The 22,615-nt window shown below is 44.8% G+C and overlaps 1 protein-coding gene across 1 annotated transcript; it reads right to left on the reverse strand.

Moving 5' to 3' along the window:
• Positions 1–5,508: 5,508 nt before the first annotated feature.
• LOC123044632 (receptor-like serine/threonine-protein kinase SD1-6) lies at positions 5,509–11,086 on the reverse strand. Its single transcript, XM_044467434.1, has 7 exons — positions 10,793–11,086; positions 8,030–8,140; positions 7,768–7,943; positions 7,437–7,647; positions 7,105–7,342; positions 6,075–6,225; positions 5,509–5,909 (listed from the first exon to the last, which is right to left on the reverse strand). The coding sequence occupies exons 1-7, from the start codon at positions 10,827–10,829 to the stop codon at positions 5,601–5,603; spliced, it is 1,233 nt and encodes a 410-aa protein (XP_044323369.1). The 5' UTR covers positions 10,830–11,086; the 3' UTR covers positions 5,509–5,600.
• Positions 11,087–22,615: the final 11,529 nt, after the last annotated feature.

The following is a 22,615-nucleotide window of genomic DNA, read 5'->3' on the forward strand; positions in this document are numbered from 1 at the left end:
CTTGCCTCTCAATCAACTCGTGGTTTCTGTTAAAGTGGCGTCTTACAATGGTACTGCAGTTGGCCCTCTTTCTCAAGTGTGGGTGTTGATCGATGATTTGCCTGCTGGTCTTCACTCGCCTGCTTTCCTCATGTCCTTTGGGGTGTTGATTGGGAAACCCATTGAGGTGGATGAGGATTCTTTGAACAAGGTTGGTCCTGCTAGGATGAAGGTTTGGTGTGTTGATCCTGAACGGGTGCATGGCTCTATAGATGTGTTCCCATCCCCCAATGGTATTAGGCTTCGGGTGCGGGTGGAGGGGGCGGCAGCTTTCCTAGCCCCACCTTCCCCCTCCTCCTGCTAATCCCTCGGACAAGCATGACAAGGAGGGGGATGGCTCTCTTGGTGGCCATAATCAGAGTTTTGGGTCTAACCTCCGATTCACTCAATCTGAATGGGATGGTCTGGCAGACTCCGAACTGAATTGTTTCAATCCCAAGCTCCTTTTGGTGATGCTCCTCGTGATGAATCGATGATCCCCCCTGCTGCTCAGACTGCTCCAACTGCTGTTGCTGATCTGCCAAAGGTCCCGCCTTGCTCGGCTACCCCAGTGTTTGGTGCATGCTCCAATCTTCCTGCTCGCCCTCTTTCCCCCACTCGTTCGGGGATTGAAGATCTCCCGGTCTCTCCAGCTCGCGATATGGTGGAATCCCAGCCTCTCACGAAGAAGAAATCCTCAGTGCGCAAGTTCTCGGCTAAGAGCCGGAACTCGTCGGGCTCGAAGCAATCCATGATGGGGATTTGTCGGCGTCTTGATCAAGATTTGGGCTCCATGTCCCGCTCGGGTCCCCATGTTGGTTCTCCTGCTGCGCGGTCGCCTGCTATCCGGTCTCCGGTGTCCACGGCCCGCAAAGGAAGGCGGGTGGCGCACTCTGGTGAGTCTATCCTGGAAAGGGCGGAGAAGCGGGCTGCGGCAAAGGATCTCCCTCCCCCAGGTACCTCCCCAGCCTCTTCTGTCGCTGTTTCTCCGGTTCGGGTGGTTTTACCTTCTATGTCTGATGATCATCTTTTAAATATTATGTCGGATGTGGGTGTGGTGGTTGACTCCTCTGTTGGTTCTCCTAGTTTGCTTCTTGCTATTATTCGGGCTAATGAACTGGCTCAGGCAGCCATTGCCAAAGCCAAAGAGACTGTTGCCTCGCGGGTCGAGGATGCTGGTTGTGATGCGGGGGTGGCTTCGGGTGCTGGTAGTGCCCAACCCCTTTCCAGCCTATCCAAGAGGGGCACTAATAAACATGCTAAATCCTGCATGGCCCCTTGCAGGTCGAGCCTCCGTATCAAGAATCTTTCGTATAAATGAGGGCGTTATTCTGGAATATTAGGGGGTTCGGCGCTAGGGGACGCGACCAACTTAAAGATTTGGTTCGTTCTAATTCTATTGATTTCGTGGGGCTGGTTGAAACTTTCAAGGATTCCTTCTCCCTTAATGAGCTATCTGCTATTGTGGGTATGGACAGATTTAACTAGCAGTTTTTACCTGCTTCGGGCCACTCTGGTGGGATCTTGATTGGTTCTAATAAGGATATTTTCGATTTTGTTGCTTTTGACCATGGGTTTTTTGGGCCAGTGTTGTTCTTTCTCATAAATCTATGAATACCCTTTGTGAGTTTATCGTTGTGTACGGGCCTTCAGATCACTCTCTGTCGACCCTATTCCTTAATGAACTCTCGATCAAGATTGAGTCCTGTAATTTACCGATGGTTATTGGGGGAGACTTTAATCTTCTGCGGTGCCCTCTTGACAAGAACAATGATAATTTTTCTTGGTCTTTAGCTAATGCTTTTAATGACTTCATTAGTGCTAACGCCATCCGTGAGCTTCCTCGAGGGGGGGGGCGCTTTACTTGGTCTAATCATCAGGCTAATCCTATTAGATCCGTGCTTGATCGTGTCTTCCTATGTCCCAGGTGGGATTCCTTGTTCCCTAGGTCTTCTCTTTTCGCAAAATGCATTGTCGGGTCTGATCATACCCCCCTGATTCTTGACGACGGCTCCATTTGCACTAGACCTCCGGCTAGATTTCAATTTGATGCCTCATGGTTGTCGGTGGAGGGCTTTGCTGATATGGTTGCAGCGAAAATCTCCCAATCCATCTCTTCCAACTCCCGCTCATTTGGGCCTCTGGATGATTGGTAGTCGTGCTCCTATGCCTTGCGTAAATTTCTCAGAGGTTGGTCTCGTAACCATGCGGCGGAGGATCGTCGCACCAAAGCTTTTCTACTAGGCTCTCTAACGATGGCTGGGCCGTTCGTTATAATCTTGAGGCTGCTTTAATGCAGTTGCACCTCCAGGCTGAGATTTACTGGCGCCAGCGGGGCACTCTTAATTGGACTCTTAAAGGGGACTCTCCTACAACCTATTTTTTTGCCATTGCGAACGGTAGGCGTAGGCGCTGTGATATTAATAGCCTGCTGATTAATGGTGAGCATTCTACTGATCAGTCTGTTATTATGGCTCATGTGGTGGATTTCTTTTCTTCGTTGTTAGGGGCTAAACCTCAATCGGGCTTATCTATTTCTCCCCACCTTTGGAGCTCTGGTCTTAAAATCACCCCCGAGGAGAATGCCTCCTTGATGATTCCGCTCTCTGATCAGGAAATCTGGGATGTGGTTAACTCTGCTAATCCTAATGCTGCCTCCGGGCCAGACGGCTTCTCCATTCCTTTCTTTCGGAAATTCTGGCCCCGGTTGAAACAGTTGGTGTGTAACGTTATCCAGGGTTTCTGCCTTGGTACTGTCGATATTTCTCGCCTGAATTACGCTGTTATATCCCTGATCCCTAAGGTCAAAGGTGCTGATGTTATCTCCCAATTTCGGCCTATTGCTTTGATTAACAACTTTGCCAAATTCCCGGCTAAAGGATTTGCGAATCGTTTGTCTCCGGTAGCTCATAGAGTTATTAGCCCCTATCAATCTGCTTTTATCAAAGGGTGTTTCATTCTTGACGGTATCCTTTCACTACATGAGATTGTTCATGATCTGCATGTGCGGAGAGCTAAAGCGATTATTCTTAAGTTAGACTTTGAAAAAGCGTATGACTCGGTTAGCTGGCCCTTCCTCAAGCAGGTCCTCCTTGCTAAAGGCTTCGACGATGCTTATGTTCATCGTATCATGCAGTTGGTCTCCGGTGGCCATACTGTCGTTGCTGTTAATGGCTTTGTTAGCAATTTCTTTGCGAATGGCAGGGGCCTTCGTCAAGGGGATCCGGCCTCCCCTGTTCTTTTTAACTTTGTGGCCGACGCCTTCTCTTGCATGCTCTCTAGGGCGGCCCGCTGTGGGCACATCGCTCCTGTGGTCTCCCATTTACTTCCGGAAGGTGTCTCCCATCTACAATATGTGGACGATACAATCATCTTGGTGGAGTTGGATGACGCCTGTATTGCCAATCTGAAATTCATCTTGTTGTGTTTCGAAGCCGTTTCGGGTATTAAGATTAATTTCGCCAAGAGTGAAGTTCTGGTGACGGGTGTGGATGGGGCGGAAGCCTTGCGGGTTACCAGGCTCCTTAACTGCTCTCTAGGCTCCTTCCCCTTCAAGTATTTAGGTCTTCCTATATCTCCTGGAATGCTTCATGCGAAAGATTTCGCTTCGGCGGTTGCTAAAGTGGGGAACAGGGTGCTCCCTTGGAGGGGTAGATATAATACCAATGCTGGCAAAGTGGCTCTAATCAACTCTTGCTTATCCTCTCTCCCTATGTTTCTTATGGGCTTTTATCTTCTCACGAATGGCGTGCATGCTGGCTTCGACAAACATATGGGTGCCTTCTACTGGAACTCCGCTGATAAGAAAAGGAAGTATAGGCTGGTCAAGTGGCAACTTATGTGTAAGCCTAAAAACCTTGGGGGGTTAGGCATTATTAATACTCGGGTGATGAATATCTGTTTGCTTATCAAGTGGTGGTGGAAAATTATGACTGTTGGGGCCGAGTCGTTGTGGTTTTCGATTCTTAAGGCCAAATATTTCCCTCACTCCAACCCGCTGTTTGCTTCCGCGCGGCGTGGTTCTCAGTTTTGGAAAGCTCTTGTTAAAGTTAGACCGATTTTTCTGGAGCATGTTAAGTTTTCTGTTGGTAAGGGGTCGGTTGTTCGCTTTTGGTTGGATTGGTGGTCTGGGGATGCCCCCCTAGCCGTGAGCTTTCCGGTTTTGTTTTCTTACTGTCCTAATCCGCAGATCTCCATCGCGGAGGTGGCTGCTAATAATTGGGATTTGGCTTTTCGCCGGACCCTGTCTCCTGAAGAGTTGGAAGATTGGCAAAGTCTCTTTGCCCTCTTCCCTGTGCTCTCGGAGTCGGTCGACGCGGTGATTTGGCCTCATGCGGCTTCTGGTAGATTTTCGGTTAAGTCGCTGTATTCTAGACTTATTGGTGGTACTCCTTCGGCTCGATTCTCTTGCGTTTGGAAATCCAAGGTTCCTCCTAAGATTAAGATTTTTCTCTGGCAAGCCTTCTGTGGTCTCCTCCCTACTGCTGATCAGATCAAAAAACGCAATGGGCCGGGCTCGGAATTCTGTAATTTATGTGGGGCCTTGGAAAACTCTGATCACATCTTTTTTAATTGCGTACTTGCCAAATTGGTTTGGTGCTGCGTTAGATCTTGGCTTCGGGTTCCCTGGAATCCCTCCTCTTTCTCTGAGATTCGAACCCTTGCCAAAGCCTTGGTTGGGGTCACCAAGAGGGTATTTTGGGTCGGCTTGGGAGCTCTTTGTTGGGCTCTCTGGACCATTAGAAACAAATTTACTATTGAGCATACCTTCCCATCTAAGCCTGCTGATGTTCTTTTCAAAACATGTATATTCTTGCAGCAGTGGAGATCATTGACTAAGGAGACTGATCGGGACGCCCTGGACCTGCTCATCGACAAAATTCGGGCTTCGGCTTCTCAGATCTCCGGGAGGAACCCTGTCGTCTAATCCTGGTGCTGTAGTTTGCAGAGATTAGGTCTTTCTCCTTCTCCGGCCTGTGCGCCGTGTATGGCAGTTGCGTGTATCTTTCCTGCTTTGGGTACTCTCAACCTTCTCCTTATGTGTGTGTTATCCTGTGAACTTGCGGTATCCGTGACGCTGCCTTGAGGCTTTATTTATAAAGTCGGGCCTTGGCCTTTTCTCTAAAAATAATAATACATACTCCCTCCGTTCCCAAATAATTGTCTTTCTAGCCATCTCAAATGGACTATAACATACGGATGTATGTAGACATGTTTTAGAGTGTAGATTCACTCATTTTGCTCCGTATGTAGTCACTTGTTGAAATCTCTAGAAAGACAATTATTTAGGAACGGAGGGAGTATATTACAACATAGCAAAAAACCACCTGAGGTTACACAGAAGAAATAAATTTACGAGAGAATGCAAAAAGAGGGTAACTTTCGACATGTTGATGGGCATGGAATTTCTGTGCATCAACTACGTTAGTCTACTATTCCGCAAAAAAAAAAACTACGTTAGTCTACTATGGTCCTTCCTTTTGGTAAATCTGATGAGAATAGTAGCCATGTATAGTGAATTATTAATTACCTCGTTAGTAGTACAAGTTGATTGGCCGCCTACACTTGCTCAGTTGCTCCTGTTATCTGCCGTCTTCATCAGTCAAGGCGACGTTACTGATGTAGGACGATTCACCAAAGGAACTATTTGACTCCGGTAAGCTTGATAACCTAACGTTGAAGTAGGCCGGCTGTCGGGGCTCCGGCAGCGTGAGCCCCTCGCCGCTGAGCATGGCGACGACATCGGACATGCTGGGTCGATCGTCGGCGCTGTCCTGGACGCACAACAACGCCACCTGGACGCACTTCATCAACTCCGTCACCGGGTAGTCGACCCCGAGTACCTGATCGACCATCTCGTGCCATTTCGCCTCTTGCCACAACTGGTAAGCCTGATAAAATTAACACAAGGTTTGCAGTGAGCGGGCGCCTCTTTCAGGTTATCAGCAAAAACCAAAATTGTGGTTTTCCCGTTTGCAGATGAGCGGATTTTGAGGACCAATTTTTTTTTGAGCCGAGACCGTAGAACAATTGTAATTAACGCCATATGTACTTACATATCCTGTGAGATTGAAGAACTTTCCGTACTGGTAGAAGCCTGCAGTCCTCTTCCCACTTATTATCTCCAGGAGCAAGACGCCCAAGCTGAAAACGTCGGATTTGGTGGAGAAGAGACCCTCTGAAGCATACTCTGGAGCGATGTAACCGCTGGTAAGATATATACAGAAAAACTGAAGTTCAGTCATAAGATCACCAACAAAGAGTACATTTCTACTCCTATGTGTCTTTGATTTTTGTTGGTGAGGCAGCTATGTGTAGGGCTGCAAGAAAAGCTCGAGGCTCGTGAGCTGCTCGAGATCGACTCGAATTCTGGCTCGACTCGAGATCGACTTTTTTTTTTGCGGGGGACTCGAGATTGACTTGAAAGGAAATGAGCTGAGAATGAGCACTTTACGTAGCTTGATCGAGAAACGAGCCGATCTTGAGCCAGTATTGGCTCGCTCGATTTTAGCTCGATAGCTCGATATCATATAAGTATATTAAATTTTTTTCATGTTTATTACAAAGAAATGGTTAATTTATTACCATATATGTTCTGTGCGATTTTTTCTCCATTTTACTTACTAACAAAACATGAAAGCTTAATTAAGTGCAAAGAAAATTTTGCCTCAATATGGTGCGTGATCAGCCATACATTAAATATCTTATTATTTTTGCCAAAGTTTGAGAGAAGATGCACCTTTGTTTTCTTCTCTTGCTAGTTCGTCCATGATATCTTATCTTCAGTTGAGAAAGAATAAGTCAAAATTTAGTGATTTTTTATGTTGTGGCCTATCTTATGTGAAATTTTGCCTGAATTATTTAGAAAAATATCATTTTATTTAGCTCGAAACTAGCTCGAGATCGACTCGAGATCGTTACAGACTGATCACAAGCCACCTTTTACAGCTCGACCTTGAGCCTCGTTTAATTTGAGCTCGCTCGATTTTTAGTATGAGTTGAGCTGAGCCTAGCCCAACTCGCTCGAACTCGACTCGCAGCCCTAGCTATGTGTTGTGAAATTTCATCAGGACTGTAATAACTTACTGCGTGCCGACGACCCTGGTCGTGTTGGCCTCCGTGACATTGGAGCAGAATATCCTCGCCAAACCGAAGTCCGAGATCTTGGGGTTCATGTCGCGATCCAAGAGGATGTTGCTCGCTTTTAGATCCCTGTGTATAACTCGCAAGCGGGAATGCTTGTGCATGTAAAGAAGCCCCTGCGCGATCCCATCGATTATTCGGAAGCGCCGCTCCCAGTTCAGTATCGCCCCCTTCGCACTATCTGTACAGAAAAAATTGCAACGAGACGGGTAAGCGAATAAGATCTGGCAGAAGGAGATGCGTGCATTTGAGTCTCTATCTTGTTGTGCGTGTACCGAAGATGAAGCAGTCCAAGCTTTTGTTGTGCATGTACTCGTATATGAGCATCTTCTCCTCGGCCTGGAGGCAGCAGCCCAGGAGCCTGACAAGGTTGGTGTGCTGAAGCTTGGCGATCAGCTGGATCTCGGTCTTGAATTCCATCAACCCCTGCACGGAGCACGTAGAGAGCCTCTTGATTGCGACCTCAAGCCCGCCTGGCAGTTCGCCCTGAAATACACAGCACTTACATTTTACTAGAAAAGCATTGCACCGAATGATCCATTCGTGCGTAACTATCAGAAATTCAGTATTGTGTGTGCATGCGTTACTGCGTGTAAGAGTTGGTACCCTGTAAACAGCGCCAAAGCCACCCTGGCCGAGCTTGTAGTCGTCGGAGAAGTTTCTGGTGGCGTCTGCGATCTGGTCGAAATCGTGGAGCGAGAACTCGGAGTCGCTCTCTTCGATTTTCCATAGCTTGAGCACCTGCTCCATCTCCATGGACATGGTTGGCATGTTCACCCTCCCTGATTAATTGTACACTCGTCAGATCGAGATCCAAGCAGAATTGCAGGGCAACCATTTGTGAGGAGAACATGTTGTACTTAGCTACCTCTTCTTCTTCGCCTTCTCATCCACATGAAACATGCCAAGAAGCCGCAGATGAGCACGGTCACGGGGACTGCTATCGCCACGATCCAAAGCGTGTGCGTGTTGCTGCTCCCTGCACAGACCGAATTGAACAATGTCCCAAGTTGATGAGAACAGTCTGCCATAAAATGCTAGTACACACTTGTGCAAGTGTTTTTTAACAACATTTGTTTGCTGCTAGAATTACAACAGTTAACTGTTCGAGGTAACCTCAATTTTTTTAGTCTCTGGTGACTGCACATTGGTGGTCGCTGCACGAGACATGATGAGAAGAAATTCGCATACGGAGGGCGAAACCAACGAATTTAGTGGGGCCACGATTATACTGGCCGAGTACATCAAGCTCAAGGATGCTGATTGGACCTTCCGTGCGGGTAGGGGTTCAACGACGACCCAAGCGGAGTCCAACACCGGGGTCCCGCCGGTGGAAGCTATCACATCTCAGCGTGGGGTCGACATGATGTGAACGTCCACGAAGGCAAAGCAAAGCAGCAGAAGCAAGACCAGCATTTTTGTAGATAATGATCGGACGTAGCTACTACATTTGCGCATAAACAAAGGCTGAATTTGTCGCGTACATACGTGCATGCACATATGCATCCGGATTCGACAAATTTGACAAATTTAACCTATATACGAAATCAAATCACAGAATGAACTGTCCGTGAAACTATTTCACGCGGCTGACGCGTGGCGCCTAGCTCTCAGGCGCTGCACTAGTGCAATGCCCGGGAGTTAGGCGCTGCACTAGTGCAACGCCCAGGAGCTAGGCGCTGCACTAGTGCAACGCCCCGGAGCTAGGCGCTACACTGTATAGTGTGGCGCCTAGCTCTCAGGCGCTGCACACTGATTTAGTAATTTTCTGAACACACGGGTGCGACGCTGGCCGTGTAGCGCCTATCTCTGAGACGTTGCACAGTGTAGTATGGCGCCTTCGTGTCGGGCGTCACACAAAAAGATCAGCCGCGTGAAATAGTTTCAGGGATAGTTCATTCTATGATTTGATTTCGTCTATAGGTCAAATTTGTCAAATTTGCCTTCGGATTCTGTAGGCACTAGCTAAGGTAGGCATGTGATGTGAGTGAGTGCGCGAGTCTGATCTGATACTTAGAACAAAGGTTGGCCGGTGGCCATGGCGGTGGAAATCATCAACGAAGAATTTAGGATGAAAGGTTAAATTGAATCTATCGACGCAACTAATCATCAAAGGATCTCGTGGCGCACGTGGATCGGCCTGTGGGTGTCGCTCGATCAACGGTAAAAAGCCGTGGGGTTGTGTGCAAAGAATATATCAAATCTGACCACAAAACCCAGATCTAGCTAAGCTGTCGGCCACGCCAGGGTTAGCTGGTATACTTGCTGTAAGAAAAGTCAGTGCAGTACCATTTTTCCCGCAAAAAAATCGGAAGTGGCCTACCAACTTACCAAGTGATTGGATCGGGCATCTCTAGTCAAGAGAAAAAAGGTGACTTGGATTGAGGAAATATCTACGTCGATAGGTAAGAAGGCAAGACTTCAACAGCTCCCGTCGTAAATTAGTTCATGAATGAACATATAATACTGCCGGATCCGTACGCATGGTGCACAAAACAATTCTTACGTCCATATAGGCTGATGTGCACGGCCGGCATAATCTTCTATGGACATCAAAAGTCAAGCGGGTCCTACTCGAAGGCAAGCTAGGAAATTCCCCACTGCCACACTTCTGTTAGACCTTGAAATTAATTTGCACATTGTGACGATTTTCACAGGGAATTTCTCTATGGTCCTTTTATCGTAGGCAAAAGTATTTTCTTATTGCATTGATGAACATAAACAATTTATCATCATGATTATATGTTCTTTTTTAGGGTATCATGATCATATGTTCATGAGTCATGACTACTAGAGTTAATCTTATTGTACCCCTCAAAAAAAGTTAATCTTACTGTTATAATATCGTCCAAAGAAAATAATGCACTGACCAAATCTAGTAATTTATTAATTTTCATCAATGCATATATTCAGTGGCGGAGCTTGACTGGCATAGCAGGGGTCAAATAGGCAAAGTATGAATGTTTCGAGAGGCCAAATGAGAATATTTTCTTTCATCTAAGTCCCTAAAAAATATGATGCGTTTCCTCCCTAGGTAATTCTACCCACCCTTTATTAAGAGAAAAAAGATAAGTCCAGCAAATTCAATAATTAGTTTGCACACTCAATGAGGCAATGTTTTCTTGTATTCTCGAATGACATACCAGGAACGATTCTGCTTACAAAATCTCCAAATATACGCAAATCAGAAGTGCATATATAAATAAACTCATATAAAAAAATGCATATGCACTACCGGAAGTCTAACCATCGATCATTTTCATTCTCCTCAGATCATTTTCATCCATGAACTGAAAGGATATGCAAACTCACGGCTAATACTCCACTAGCATGAAGGAGGTCACTCCGCGGAACCAAATTCAGCAACGCACAAGCTGCCTCAGTTTGTAAACGGAGCAAAACTATTTACCAACTTGGGACACTAACTAATGCAATGGACGCCATTCCAGATGAATTAAAATGGAGAATTTGCTACTGACCGGATTAAAAGAAGCGAGAGTGATTTTGCAAATGTAAAAAGCTACTCCCTAGAATGTCCTTCCTTCCAAAGTAAGTGTCGTGAAGAATTAAAACCACGACACTTATTTTGAAACTGATAGAGTACATCAAGCTAACAAAATTTTGGACTTACCTTTGGACGGATCCAGCAGCGGCGTGAGGGTCACCATGTCGCCGGTGGTCTCGAAGAAGATATCTTTCTCGTACCTGACGGCGCAGCGCACCCCAAGAATCCTCCCGCCCACCCTCGCTCAAGAACTTGGGCATCTGTTTGATGATGCCGGCGAGGCAGGCCCGGCACTGGGCCGTCGTCAGGTCCGGCGTGCACTGCGCCAGGCCGTAGACGTTGATCTTGTCCGGCGGGAAGCCGGCCTGGCCCGTGGCGTACCTGCCGCTCACGTTGCTGGCCCTGTCCGCCACCGCGTTGGCCAGGCTCGTGACCAGGCCGTCGAACGCGGGGACGTTCCCTCTGGAAACGTTGTTCATGTTCGACGCGACGCTCTCGGGCGAGTTAACGGCGCCGGCGAGGAAGTCCTGGCTGTAGAACCGGATATGGCACTGGTCGTGATAGACGGTGACGTCCTTGCTGCGGCCGCAGAGGTTCACCGCGTCCTTGAACGCCCTGGAGAGGCACGCGCCGCAGTCGTCGCCGGTGTAGTCCCAACGGCAGAGCGCCAAGCCGTACGCCGTGTCCGGCGCCCGGCCGAACGCGCCCGCGGAGAATCCGGAGGCCGAGGCGTTCTTGGGGAGCACCGCGGACATGCTGGCGAGGTTGGCCGCGAACGTGCTGTTGGGCTGGTAGAGTCCATCGGCATCGCTCGTGGGGCCGCAGAAGTGGGAGAAAGCGTTGATCACCGGCACGGCTCCTTCATCGCCGGACGCCGGTGCTGGCAACGAGCTGGCGGAAACGAGGATGAGCAAGAGGGCAAGCATGGTAGGTGCCAACTTGCTAATGGAGTAGAGGCTAAGAGTGGCACAAAAGCTTAGCTGCTCATTGGCGTTGCCCACTAGTACTTATCTAGTTGTGTTAGGCATCAACCCTGAGACTTTTTTATCTTAAGCCTGGTCATAGTGGGGAGTAACTTAGACTAGTAACATGCATATGTTACTAGTCTATGTTACTACATCTATAGTGGGTAGTAACATATATGTAGTGTCATACATCACCTCATTTATTACTTTGTAGATTCATTTTGCATTGGGAACCGCTATATGATGATAACATATTATGTTACTCTATTTGCCTCTCTCTTCATTAATTACCGGACACATCATCTTTTTTGCTTATGTGGCATGTATGTTACTACCTATGTTACTCTCACTATGTTACTCCCAATATGACCCGCCTAATACATTAGTGGGTGTACAGAAGTAAAAATATAGCACTCCGGGCTCGGGTTTAGATGAACTAAAGCTAATGGCTGGTTGCATTAGCTATGATAGCGAGGGTATGCTGGTTTTAACTCGAGGGTTGACTTTGAGTACAGGCTGCCATCGGTGTGGACATTGAATGGTGAAAAATAATAACGAAATTGCGTGCGTAACTCTTTGGACTCTACCCAGCGGCAGATGGTGTCGTTTCCGAATTGTTTACAAGGACGGGGCGAAATTGCTTGAGGGACGACACTTTACGCACGATCTGCAAACGATGTTCCTCTTCAACAGCACTAGCATCAGCTAAAAAAAGAAAAACAAATAACCTCCTGTGTGCACACTCATTCCTGGCCCTCCACGTTGGATCGTGCAGCCATCGGCTCAAATCTTGTCGTGTGTATAGCAACGCCCATCTGAATGAGAAGTTGACGTGCCACTGCCACTGGGTTTGTTATCGCAGGTGGGTCCCGTACCTTACAGCCGAATTTGGTAAATCCGGACCATATACCGTGGACGCGTCCGGGCACACATGTGAGCATCCGGATGGCCTCTTATATCTCGTGTCCGGCATCAACATATTTTAAATCCCGATTTTCAAACCCATGCAAATCCATGCACGCTCATCGTACATGTCAATGTTGTAGTAAATAACAAATGCTTGTAGCAAAAATACATAGTTTTATATAAATTTTATTTTAAGTGCACAACTCAAACATTAGCTCTTTGGTTTTTATTATGGGTCCACATATGCTTCACAAGATTATTGAGTAGCTGTGTGTGTACCTGATGATCTCGAAAATTTTGATGCATCTGCAGAAAGTTCATAAGCTGAATTGCATCTTGATTCTTTAGGATTTGAACTTGTTCTCCAGACGCTTCAAAATCATTGGTTTGCGCAACACCATCATCCTTATTGTCAACAATCATATTGTGCAAAATAACACAATATGTCATGAGCTACCACAAAGTTTCTGATTTCCATATCATTGCAGCTCCACGAACAATTCCCCAACGAGCTTGAAGCACTCTGAATGCCCTCTCCACATCCTTTCTAGCAGCCTCCTGCATTGTTGCAAAGTGGCTTCGTTTGTTGTCGTGTGCTTCAGATATGGTCTTCACAAACGCCGTCCATTGAGAATAGATGCCCATGGCAAGATAGTATCATGTGTTGTAGTCACGAGCGTTAACACTGTAGTTTTTTTTTCTTTTTCAAAAAGGGGGGATTCCCCGGCCTTTGCATCAGAACGATGCATACGGCCACATTTATAAATAAATAAAGTAGTTCAACAATGTCTTGCAAAGTGCTGCAACAAAGGATGCTGGCTCACAAAGAGCTAGCAAAATAAAACAAGGCCCAAAAGCCACAACCGACTAGCATAATAAAGAGAGATAGGTAAACTAATCACCTATCCTATTACATGACCGCCATCCAAACCGGTTGAAGATATCCCGCGCTACCATCTCCCACCAGGCAGATCCAGTAACCAAACACGCCCTGGCCCCCGTCGGAGTGAGTAATGACCACGCACGGATTAGCGCAGTAGCTCGGAATAAAACCTGCAAAAAATGAATAGTTGTTGTTCTGTTAAAAGCCAAGTCATTTCTGTAGTTCCAAATTGCCCATAACAACGCACATGCTCCCACTCGAATTTGTCTAGCTGTTTCGGCCTCTATACCAACCAGCCACGTTCCAAAAAACGATCTGACCGAATTCGGAGGAGTAATGTTAAAGGCAATTTGCACCGAGCGCCACAACACCCTTGCCATCGGGCAATCAAAGAAAAGATGCTTGATAGTTTCATCCCGATCACAGAAACTACACCTAGTAGAACCTGTCCAGTTGTGCTTAATCAAATTATCTTTCGTTAGAACGACTTGTTTATGTACAAACCACATAAACACTTTGATTTTCAGAGGAACCTTAACTTTCCAAACGTGTTTGGAACTAGGAATAACACTAGAGTTGATGACATCAATGTACATCGACTTGACTGTGAATTCACCAGATTTAGTAAGCTTCCAACACAACTGATCGGGCTGATGAGTAAGCTGAACCTCCATTAGTCTACTCACCAGATGAATCCAAGCCTCCCACCGGTCACCCACAAGCACCCTCCTAAATTGGATGTTAAGAGGAGAAAATTGCAAACTCGTTGCAACCAGAGCATCCCGTCGCTGCACAATACGATAAAGCGCCGGATACTGGAGTGCCAGCGGTGCATCACCTAGCCAAGTATCCTCCCAGAAACGAGTGTTATTGCCATCACCGACAATAAACTTTGTTCTATTAAAGAAAGTAGCTTTGACCCTCATTAGCCCCTTCCAGAAAGGCGAATCAGTGGGTCGAGCTGTCACCTGCGACAAGGTCTTAGAGTACAGATACTTGTTACGAAGAATCTGCGCCCAAGTTGCCTCAGTCTCGGCAGATAACTTATAAAGCCACTTACTGAGAAGGCATCTGTTCTTAACTTCAAGGTTCTCAACCCCAAGACCCCCTTGGTCTTTTGGTCGGCAGATGACATCCCATTTGGCTAGACGGTACTTTCTCTTAGTTTCATCGCTCTGCCAGAAGAAACGTGACCGATAGAAGTCCAGCCTTTTCCTAACTCCAAGTGGTACTTCAAAAAGGATAAAAGAAACATAGGCAAACTCGTGAGCACCGAATTAATGAGAATCAATCGGCCTCCATACGACATTAGTTTGCCCTTCCAGCAGCTCAGTTTCTTCTCAAACCTATCCTCGAAACACTTCCATTCGTTGTTAGTCAACTTACGATGGTGAATGGGGATACCTAGGTAAGTGAACGTAAGAGTTCCCAAATCGCAACCAAACAGTTGCTTGTATGCATCTTGTTCCTCTTTGGCTCTACCAAAACAGAACAACTCGCTTTTATGGAAGTTGATCTTCAGACTGGACAATTGCTCAAAAAGGCACAAAACCAGCTTCATATTTCTCGCCTTAACCAAGTCGTGCTCCATAAAGATGATTGTATCATCGGCGTACTGCAGAATGGACACACCACCATCGACAAGATGAGGCACCAAGCCACCTACTTGCCCTGCCTCCTTTGCCCTTCCTATCAAGATTGCCAACATATCAACAACAATGTTGAAGAGGATAGGAGACATTGGATCACCTTGCCTCAGGCCCTTGTGTGTCTGGAAATAATTCCCCATTACAAAGCCTCCTGGACACCGGAGAGCGTTGAAGCACGTTCATGTCGTTGTCAGAACCCAATATTCCAAAGAAAGCATGCCAAATCCATAAGTCATATGATGCCACTGCTTTCAATATGATGGTGGCCTCTTTGGTGTGAGCTTGATACATTTCTCACAAACCTTTGGGACGGTTTTTCCATTGCCAATACTTGCAATCAATTGATCCGAGCATTTCTAGAAACTCTCTGGCCTCTCCAATAGCCAATAATTTTTCAGTGCCCTCCACATTTGATTCTTTCAGATACTCTGCTCCAAACACCTACACCACGTCGCAGGCAAACTTTACAGTAGTCTTTGGCATGTGCTCTTCCCCAGCCTGACCATCTCACTAACGACATCTACGGCAGTACCAAGTGCAAGCATCCTCAGACCAGACGCGCATTTCTGCTTAGAACAGAAAAATAGTTGGCCGTACCAATCACTTGTGAGCTTGAAGTAGTCATCGTGTGCCTCTAGTCCCTCTACAATTCGCAAAAATAATGGTTTCTGCATGCAAAAACGGTGATGAACCATGGATCATTCGGGAAAGTTTGGTTCGAAGCAAAGTAGTCCTTCTGCAGTAGCCGTGCTCCGAAGACCCTACCCCGATTGATCACTCTTCTCCGTTTGATTGAGCCCTTGAAGTTGAGATATGCTCCACCCACCGTTCCATATTCTCTTGCATGCTCATGTCCATTTCTCCATTCGAATCTGACGAATCGAAGGACTCATCTTGAATCATTTGATCAAGCTCCGTCGGTCCATACTCCTCGTCTGACGAAGCATCCAAATTCATCACTTTCCCTTAAAAAATCACAAAAAATCAGACGAACAATGCGTTGAACAAATAGAGTGCAAGGGGCAGCCCAAGAGTAGCCAGACGTACCGCGATGGCGTCCGGGTCCACGATGACGTCCCTGACGACGAGGACGGAAGAGAGGAGTGTTGCACCGGTGCTGGTGGCACAAACACTCGGAACAGCTGTGGAGTGCGCACGGCAACGAAGCTGCGAGACGGACGTCATAGAGGAGGAAGAAGAGTGAAGGGAGCAAATGGATCCGGTAGGTCGAGGGATGAATTTGATGCAATTTGTTGTGGGGTAGGGCTGTCGGGTCCAACGTAACAGACGTCAAATAATATTGAGGCACACAAAATTCACGGAATACGTTTCATAATTCATAAAACATTTGTGTTGGCGTACCTCAAAAAGAAAATTGTGGTTAGTAGACCAAATACTGTAAATCTAGGTCCAAAACAGGGCAGGTTTCTGCCCTGTTTTATGAAAAAAGACTAGACTTGTGCATACGGGACCGGCTACCGTTCAGTTGACTGAAAATAAAATTTGGGTCAGTCGCCTGACCCATACTTGTTTCAGTCGACCTTGCCGGCAACAACGTGTGCACATTGCACTTATCGAGCCTCATACTCATGCATGTGCACGTTGCATGTCACCCTACGGCTTAAATTTTGTCAACTGCGCTGGCCGCATGGAGGTGTACTTATCGGGTCGAGAGCAAGTGAAAGCCATGCACGCCCACGGCTCCAACTTAGAGCCTCCAAGCTAACTGGCCCATACCTTCTTCACGCTTAGATGACTTAGACTTCTTCACATTGATTAACACTATACCGTCCTGCTCCCATAGTACTCCTTCCGTTTCAAAATAAGTGTCTTAAGCTTAGTACAAATTTATACTAGAGTTAGAACAAGTTGAGACACTTATTTTGGGACGGATGAAGTAGTTCCTAGAAGCACATATATACATAAGCTAGCTTCGCATGTCGGCCGGCTAGCTATGCAACCACACGTAGCTATGTCACTCCGGCGAGCGGCTCCTGTCTCGTTGGTTAAAATGTTAAACATCACCACAGTTAGGAGTGCTTCTTTAAAAATGCTACATACACAGAGAGCTTGTTACTGATCATATTTACATCCGAAAAATGGAAAAAACACATAAAACAAAAAATGACAGAAAATTGCAGCTTTTCATAAAATGGAAAAATAACCATATAGTAGTGCAATTTTTAGACAGTGGTACGAATCATACACACATTGCATAAATAAAAATTGTAATGGGGGCTATTATTTGATAGGCGCCTAGTTTTTTTGGGCATTCAGTCAAATTGTCTCCACTACCCGATCAAGATCCAAAGGCCCATCCGCCTTCTTTCCCCTATACTAACACTACCCCCCCCCCCCCCCCCCACACACACACTAAAAGAAAGTAAGTTTTCTAGATAAGAATGAATTAGTGACATTGGTATTACCCTTTAAGAAAAAGAAGCTAAAAACAGTGAAAGATGTACACAAATTTTGCGATGTTTTATAATATGCAAGAATAAGCATATAATGCTGGATTTTTTTTTGCAAAAAACAAGTTTTCTAAGAAGGAATAAATTAGTGGCATTGGTATTACCTTAAAGAAGAAACAAAAAAAATCAAAATAATCAACATAATGAAGTTTTCTATGGAAGAATAAATTAGTGCCATTGGTATTACCCTTTAACAAGAAAGAAAATAAAACAAAATAAAAGCTAAAACAAAATCAAAATAGGGAAGTTCACTAATTAAGAATGAATTAGTGGTGTTGGTATTACCATTTAAGCATTTTTATAAAAAAACATATCAAACAATGACTAAATTTACACACAAAATAAGCACTTTTCCGTAATGTGCAAGAATAAGCATACAATAGTGGAATTTTCACAAAAAGGAATTTCACAAGAAGTGATGAATCAGTACCATAGATATTACTTTAAAGAATAAATAAAATAAAATAACAACTAAAATAAAATCAAAATAAAAAATTATAAGAAAAAATGAATTAGTGACATTGGTATTACCCTTTAAGAAGAAAGAAAATGAAATAAAAAATGAAGCACAACCAAAATAGTGAGGTTTACTAAGATGGAATTAATTAGTTACATACACATTACCCTTAAAGAAGAAAGTCAATTTAAGAAAAATCAAAAGAAAATAAAAACAATGAATTTTTCTAAAAAAGAATTAATGACATTGCTAATACACTTTAGGAAGAAAGAAAATGAAAAAACAAATAATAATAAAAATTGCACACAATTTACACATAAATTACGATATTTTCTAATATGCAAGAATATGCATAAAATAGTGAAATTTTTGCCATAAAGGAAATTTCCTAAGAAAAAAATGAATTAGTGGCACTTGTCTTACGTTTAAATAAGAAATAAATTAAGCTAAAACTAAATGGAAAATAAAATAATGAAGTTTTTCTAAGAAAGAACGAGTTAGAAGCCTTAGTAATACCCTTTAGGAAGAAATAAACTAAAATAAAAACTAAATCAAAATCAAAATCAAAATAGTGAAGCTTTCAAAGAAAGAATTAATTAGTGGCATTGGTATTACCTTTTAAGAAGAAAGGAAACAAAAAAAATAAAAACTTTAGAATTTGCACACAATTTACGCAGAAATTGCACTTATTATAGTATGCAAGAATAAGTATATAATAGTAGAATTCTCACAAAAAGAAAGTTTCCTAAGAAAGAATGAAATAGTGACATTGATATTACCATTAAAAAATAAAAGGAAACAAATACTAAATCAAAAACGAAATAATGAAGTTTTGTAAGGAAAAATGAATTAATGGTTTTGGTATTACTCTTCAGAAAAAATATATGAAATAACTACTAAAACAAAATCAAAATAATAAATTTTTTAAGTAAGAATGAATTAGTTGCATTGATATTATCCTTTAAGAAGAAAGAAATTATAAAATAATCAGACAATAACAAAATTTACACACAATATATACAAAACATTGTGCTTTCAAGAATATGCATGTGGTAGTGGAATTTTCACAGAAAATACAATTATAATGAAACTGCAATATTTTAGTAGTATGTAAGAAATAAGCACATAATAGTGCATTTTTCACAGAATTACAACCTAACATCCAAAATATACTATAAAAACCGACAAAAAAACAGAACCAAAAAATGCACAGAAACAATCTAATAAGAATACGCGTAACAGGTTTCAGCCCAACAAGAAATCGACTGACCCAAAATTAGGGTCAATCAAAAAACATCCAGCCCAACTCAACAGAAAGAAAAAACAACTAGCACACATCTTGGAGCAGCAATCAATGGTTAAAAACTTGACTGACCCAAAAGCTAAAACTCAGTCAGCTGACATGTAGCTAAAGCGTGTGCATACCTAGTTTCTGAAAAATGCTTCCAGAATATACACATCGTCAATGGTGGGAGGTCAAAAAAAAGTTGACCTTCAAATGAAAGTGATAAACCAGTCTCTAACCTGCATTTTCCCTACTCCTTTAGGGCAACCTGCAATTTTCTTCCGCATCCGTCCATAAGCAGGGGGACTAGCCCACGGACACGGATATGGAAAGTCGTCATCCAAATGTAGCTTGTATATGTCCGCCAGCATATTCAAAATCTAAATGTACACTGATCCAGACAACACGCTGGATCACACCCGCGCCGGATCGCATCCCCAATCACAACCAAAAATAGGCAAATATGCTTAGTTTTTACATGCCTGAATCCAAAATAACATCTTAGCGTCCTCCGCATTGGCAGCATTCTTCATCCTATTTCCCTCGAGCGCAGCCTTCTTCTCATCGAGCGCCACCTTCCTCTCTTCGATCATGGTCCTCCTCTCTTCAAGCTTGATCTTCTTCTCTGTCACCTCCATCAACTGCTTGAACCTCTCCGTCTTCCTCTCCTCCTTGATGTCCGAGCGTCTCACACATGCCTCCTCCTTCTTTGCAAAGATATCCTTGAACCTCTCTGTCAGCTTGGCCGCCCCACCTTCTCGCTTTGCACTCTCCTCCTCCCACTTTGCGCCCCGTAAATTTCTTCTAACCTTTTTTGAGGTTCTTGGGCTGGGTTGGTAGGGTCAACAGTTTCTTCTTCATTGGCTTGGGCGGCGGTCTTGGCAATGAAAAGGTTCCACTTCGGTTGCCCATTCAACTTCAACCAACAATGCATGACGGTGAAGGACTTCTTCTACAATTTTTTGCACCCCACACAATCACGAGTAGGCTAAAAAGTGAAACAATGCATATCTGTCTAGTGAGCAACAAAACAAAACATGTCTGGCTAGTGATCAAGAAAACTAAAGCATAATCGGCTAGTGATCAACTTACTTGCTCGGTGATTTGTGCACCGCTAGGCCACGTGCGAGGAGGCGCTTCAAGTGCCCGCAATACTTGGAGATGGCCTCCTGAATGGTGTACCATTGATGGTTAGGAAACTTTCACTCACGATTGCGGATCAACTTGTCGGAGTAGGGCGAGAAATGCTTCTGCTCACGGAATCATATGTGAATGTTCCTCCAAAAGGATTTGCCTTTTTGCTTCGTGCCATGGAAGTGATTGAGGCCACTGGCCAACCATGCATCGCACATCAGCTCGTCCTCCCGCATGTTGAAGCTTTCTCCTTTACCCATCTTCTTCGGATCACCGGCTGTATCATCCGAATCATCACCGTCACAGTCCTCCTCCTCCCCCTTCGGATGCTAATCTCCGGCGGCTAAATGTTGTTGTTGTTGTGTGCCATCCCCAGTCTGGGTGTAGGACTGTTGCATGGCCGTCTGTATGTAGGACTGCTCCAGATGGTAGTTGCTGGATTGGGTGGGATCCGAATCTTCCACCTGCCCATCCTCATAGCCCCCTCCTCCTTGCTCGCCTCCATTGCGGATGATATTGAGCATTGATACGTCTCCAACGTATCTATAATTTTTGATTGTTCCATGCTATTATATTACCCGTTTTGGATGTTTATGGGCTTTACTTTACACTTTTATATCATTTTTGGGACTAACCTACTAACCGGAGGCCCAACCCGAATTGCTGTTTTTTTTGCCTATTTCAGTGCTTCGAAGAAAAGGAATATCCAACAAAGTCCAAACGGAATGAAACCTTCGGGAGCGACCATTTTGGAACAAACGCAATCCAGGGGACTTGGAGTGGACATCAAGAAACAGAGGAGGCGGCCATGAGGGTGCCCGACGCGCCCCCTAGGGGTGGGCGCGCCTCCCACCCTCGTGGGCCCCTTGAGCGTCCACCGACCTACTTCTTCCTCCTATATAAATGAAGGAAATATGCCCTAGAGGCAATAATAAAGTTATTATTTATTTCCTTATTTCATGATAAATGTTTATTATTCATGCTAGAGTTGTATTAACCGGAAACATAATACATGTGTGAATACATAGACAAACATAGTGTCACTAGTATGCCTCTACTTGACTAGCTCGTGAATCAAAGATGGTTAAGTTTCCTAGCCATAGACATGAGTTGTCATTTGATTAACGGGATCACATCATTAGGAGAATGATGTGATTGACATGACCCATTTCGTTAGCCTAGCACTTGATCGTTTAGTATGTTGCTATTGCTTTCTTCATGACTTATACATGTTCCTGTAACTATGAGATTATGCAACTCCCGTTTGCCAGAGGAACACTTTGGGTGCTACCAAACGTCACAACGTAACTGGGTGATTATAAAGGAGTACTACAGGTGTCTCCAAAGGTACATGTTGGGTTGGCGTATTTCGAGATTAGGTTTTGTCACTTCGATTGTCGGAGAGGTATCTCTGGGCCCTCTCGGTAATGCACATCACTATAAGCCTTGCAAGCAATGTAGCTAATGAGTTAGTTACGGAATGATGCATTACGTAACGAGTAAAGAGACTTGCCGGTAACGAGATTGAACTAGGTATTGAGATACCGACGATCGAATCTCGGGCAAGTAACATACCGATGACAAAGGGAACAACGTATGTTGTTATGCGGTTTGACCGATAAAGATCTTCGTAGAATATGTAGGAGCCAATATGAGCATCCAGGTTCCGCTATTGGTTATTGACCGAGAATAGTTATAGGTCATGTCTACATAGTTCTCGAACCCGTAGGGTCCGCACGCTTAAGGTTTCGATGACAATTATATTATGAGTTTATGAGTTTTGATGTACCGAAGGAGTTCGGAGTCCCGGATGAGATCGGGGACATGACGAGGAGTCTCGAAATGGTCGAGACGTAAAGATCGATATATTGGACGACTATATTCGGAGTTCAGAAAGGTTCCGAGTGATTCGGGTATTTTTCGGAGTGCCGGAGAGTTACTAGAATTCGCCGGGGAGTATATGGGCCTTATTGGGCTTTAGGGGAAAGAGAGAGGAGAGGTTGGGCGCCCCCCAAGGCCTAGTCCGAATTGGACTAGGGGGAGGGGTTGCGCCCCCTCCTTCCTTCTCTTCTCTTCCCCCTTTCCTTGACTCCTACTCCTACTACTTGGAAGGGGGGGGAGAGAATCCTACTCCCGATGGGAGTAGGACTCCTCCTTGGTGCGCCTCCTCCTAGGCCGGCCACTCCCTCCCTTGCTCCT

The sequence above is a fragment of the Triticum aestivum genome, chromosome 2B, assembly GCF_018294505.1.
Source record: "Triticum aestivum cultivar Chinese Spring chromosome 2B, IWGSC CS RefSeq v2.1, whole genome shotgun sequence".
Lineage (NCBI taxonomy): Eukaryota > Viridiplantae > Streptophyta > Magnoliopsida > Poales > Poaceae > Triticum > Triticum aestivum.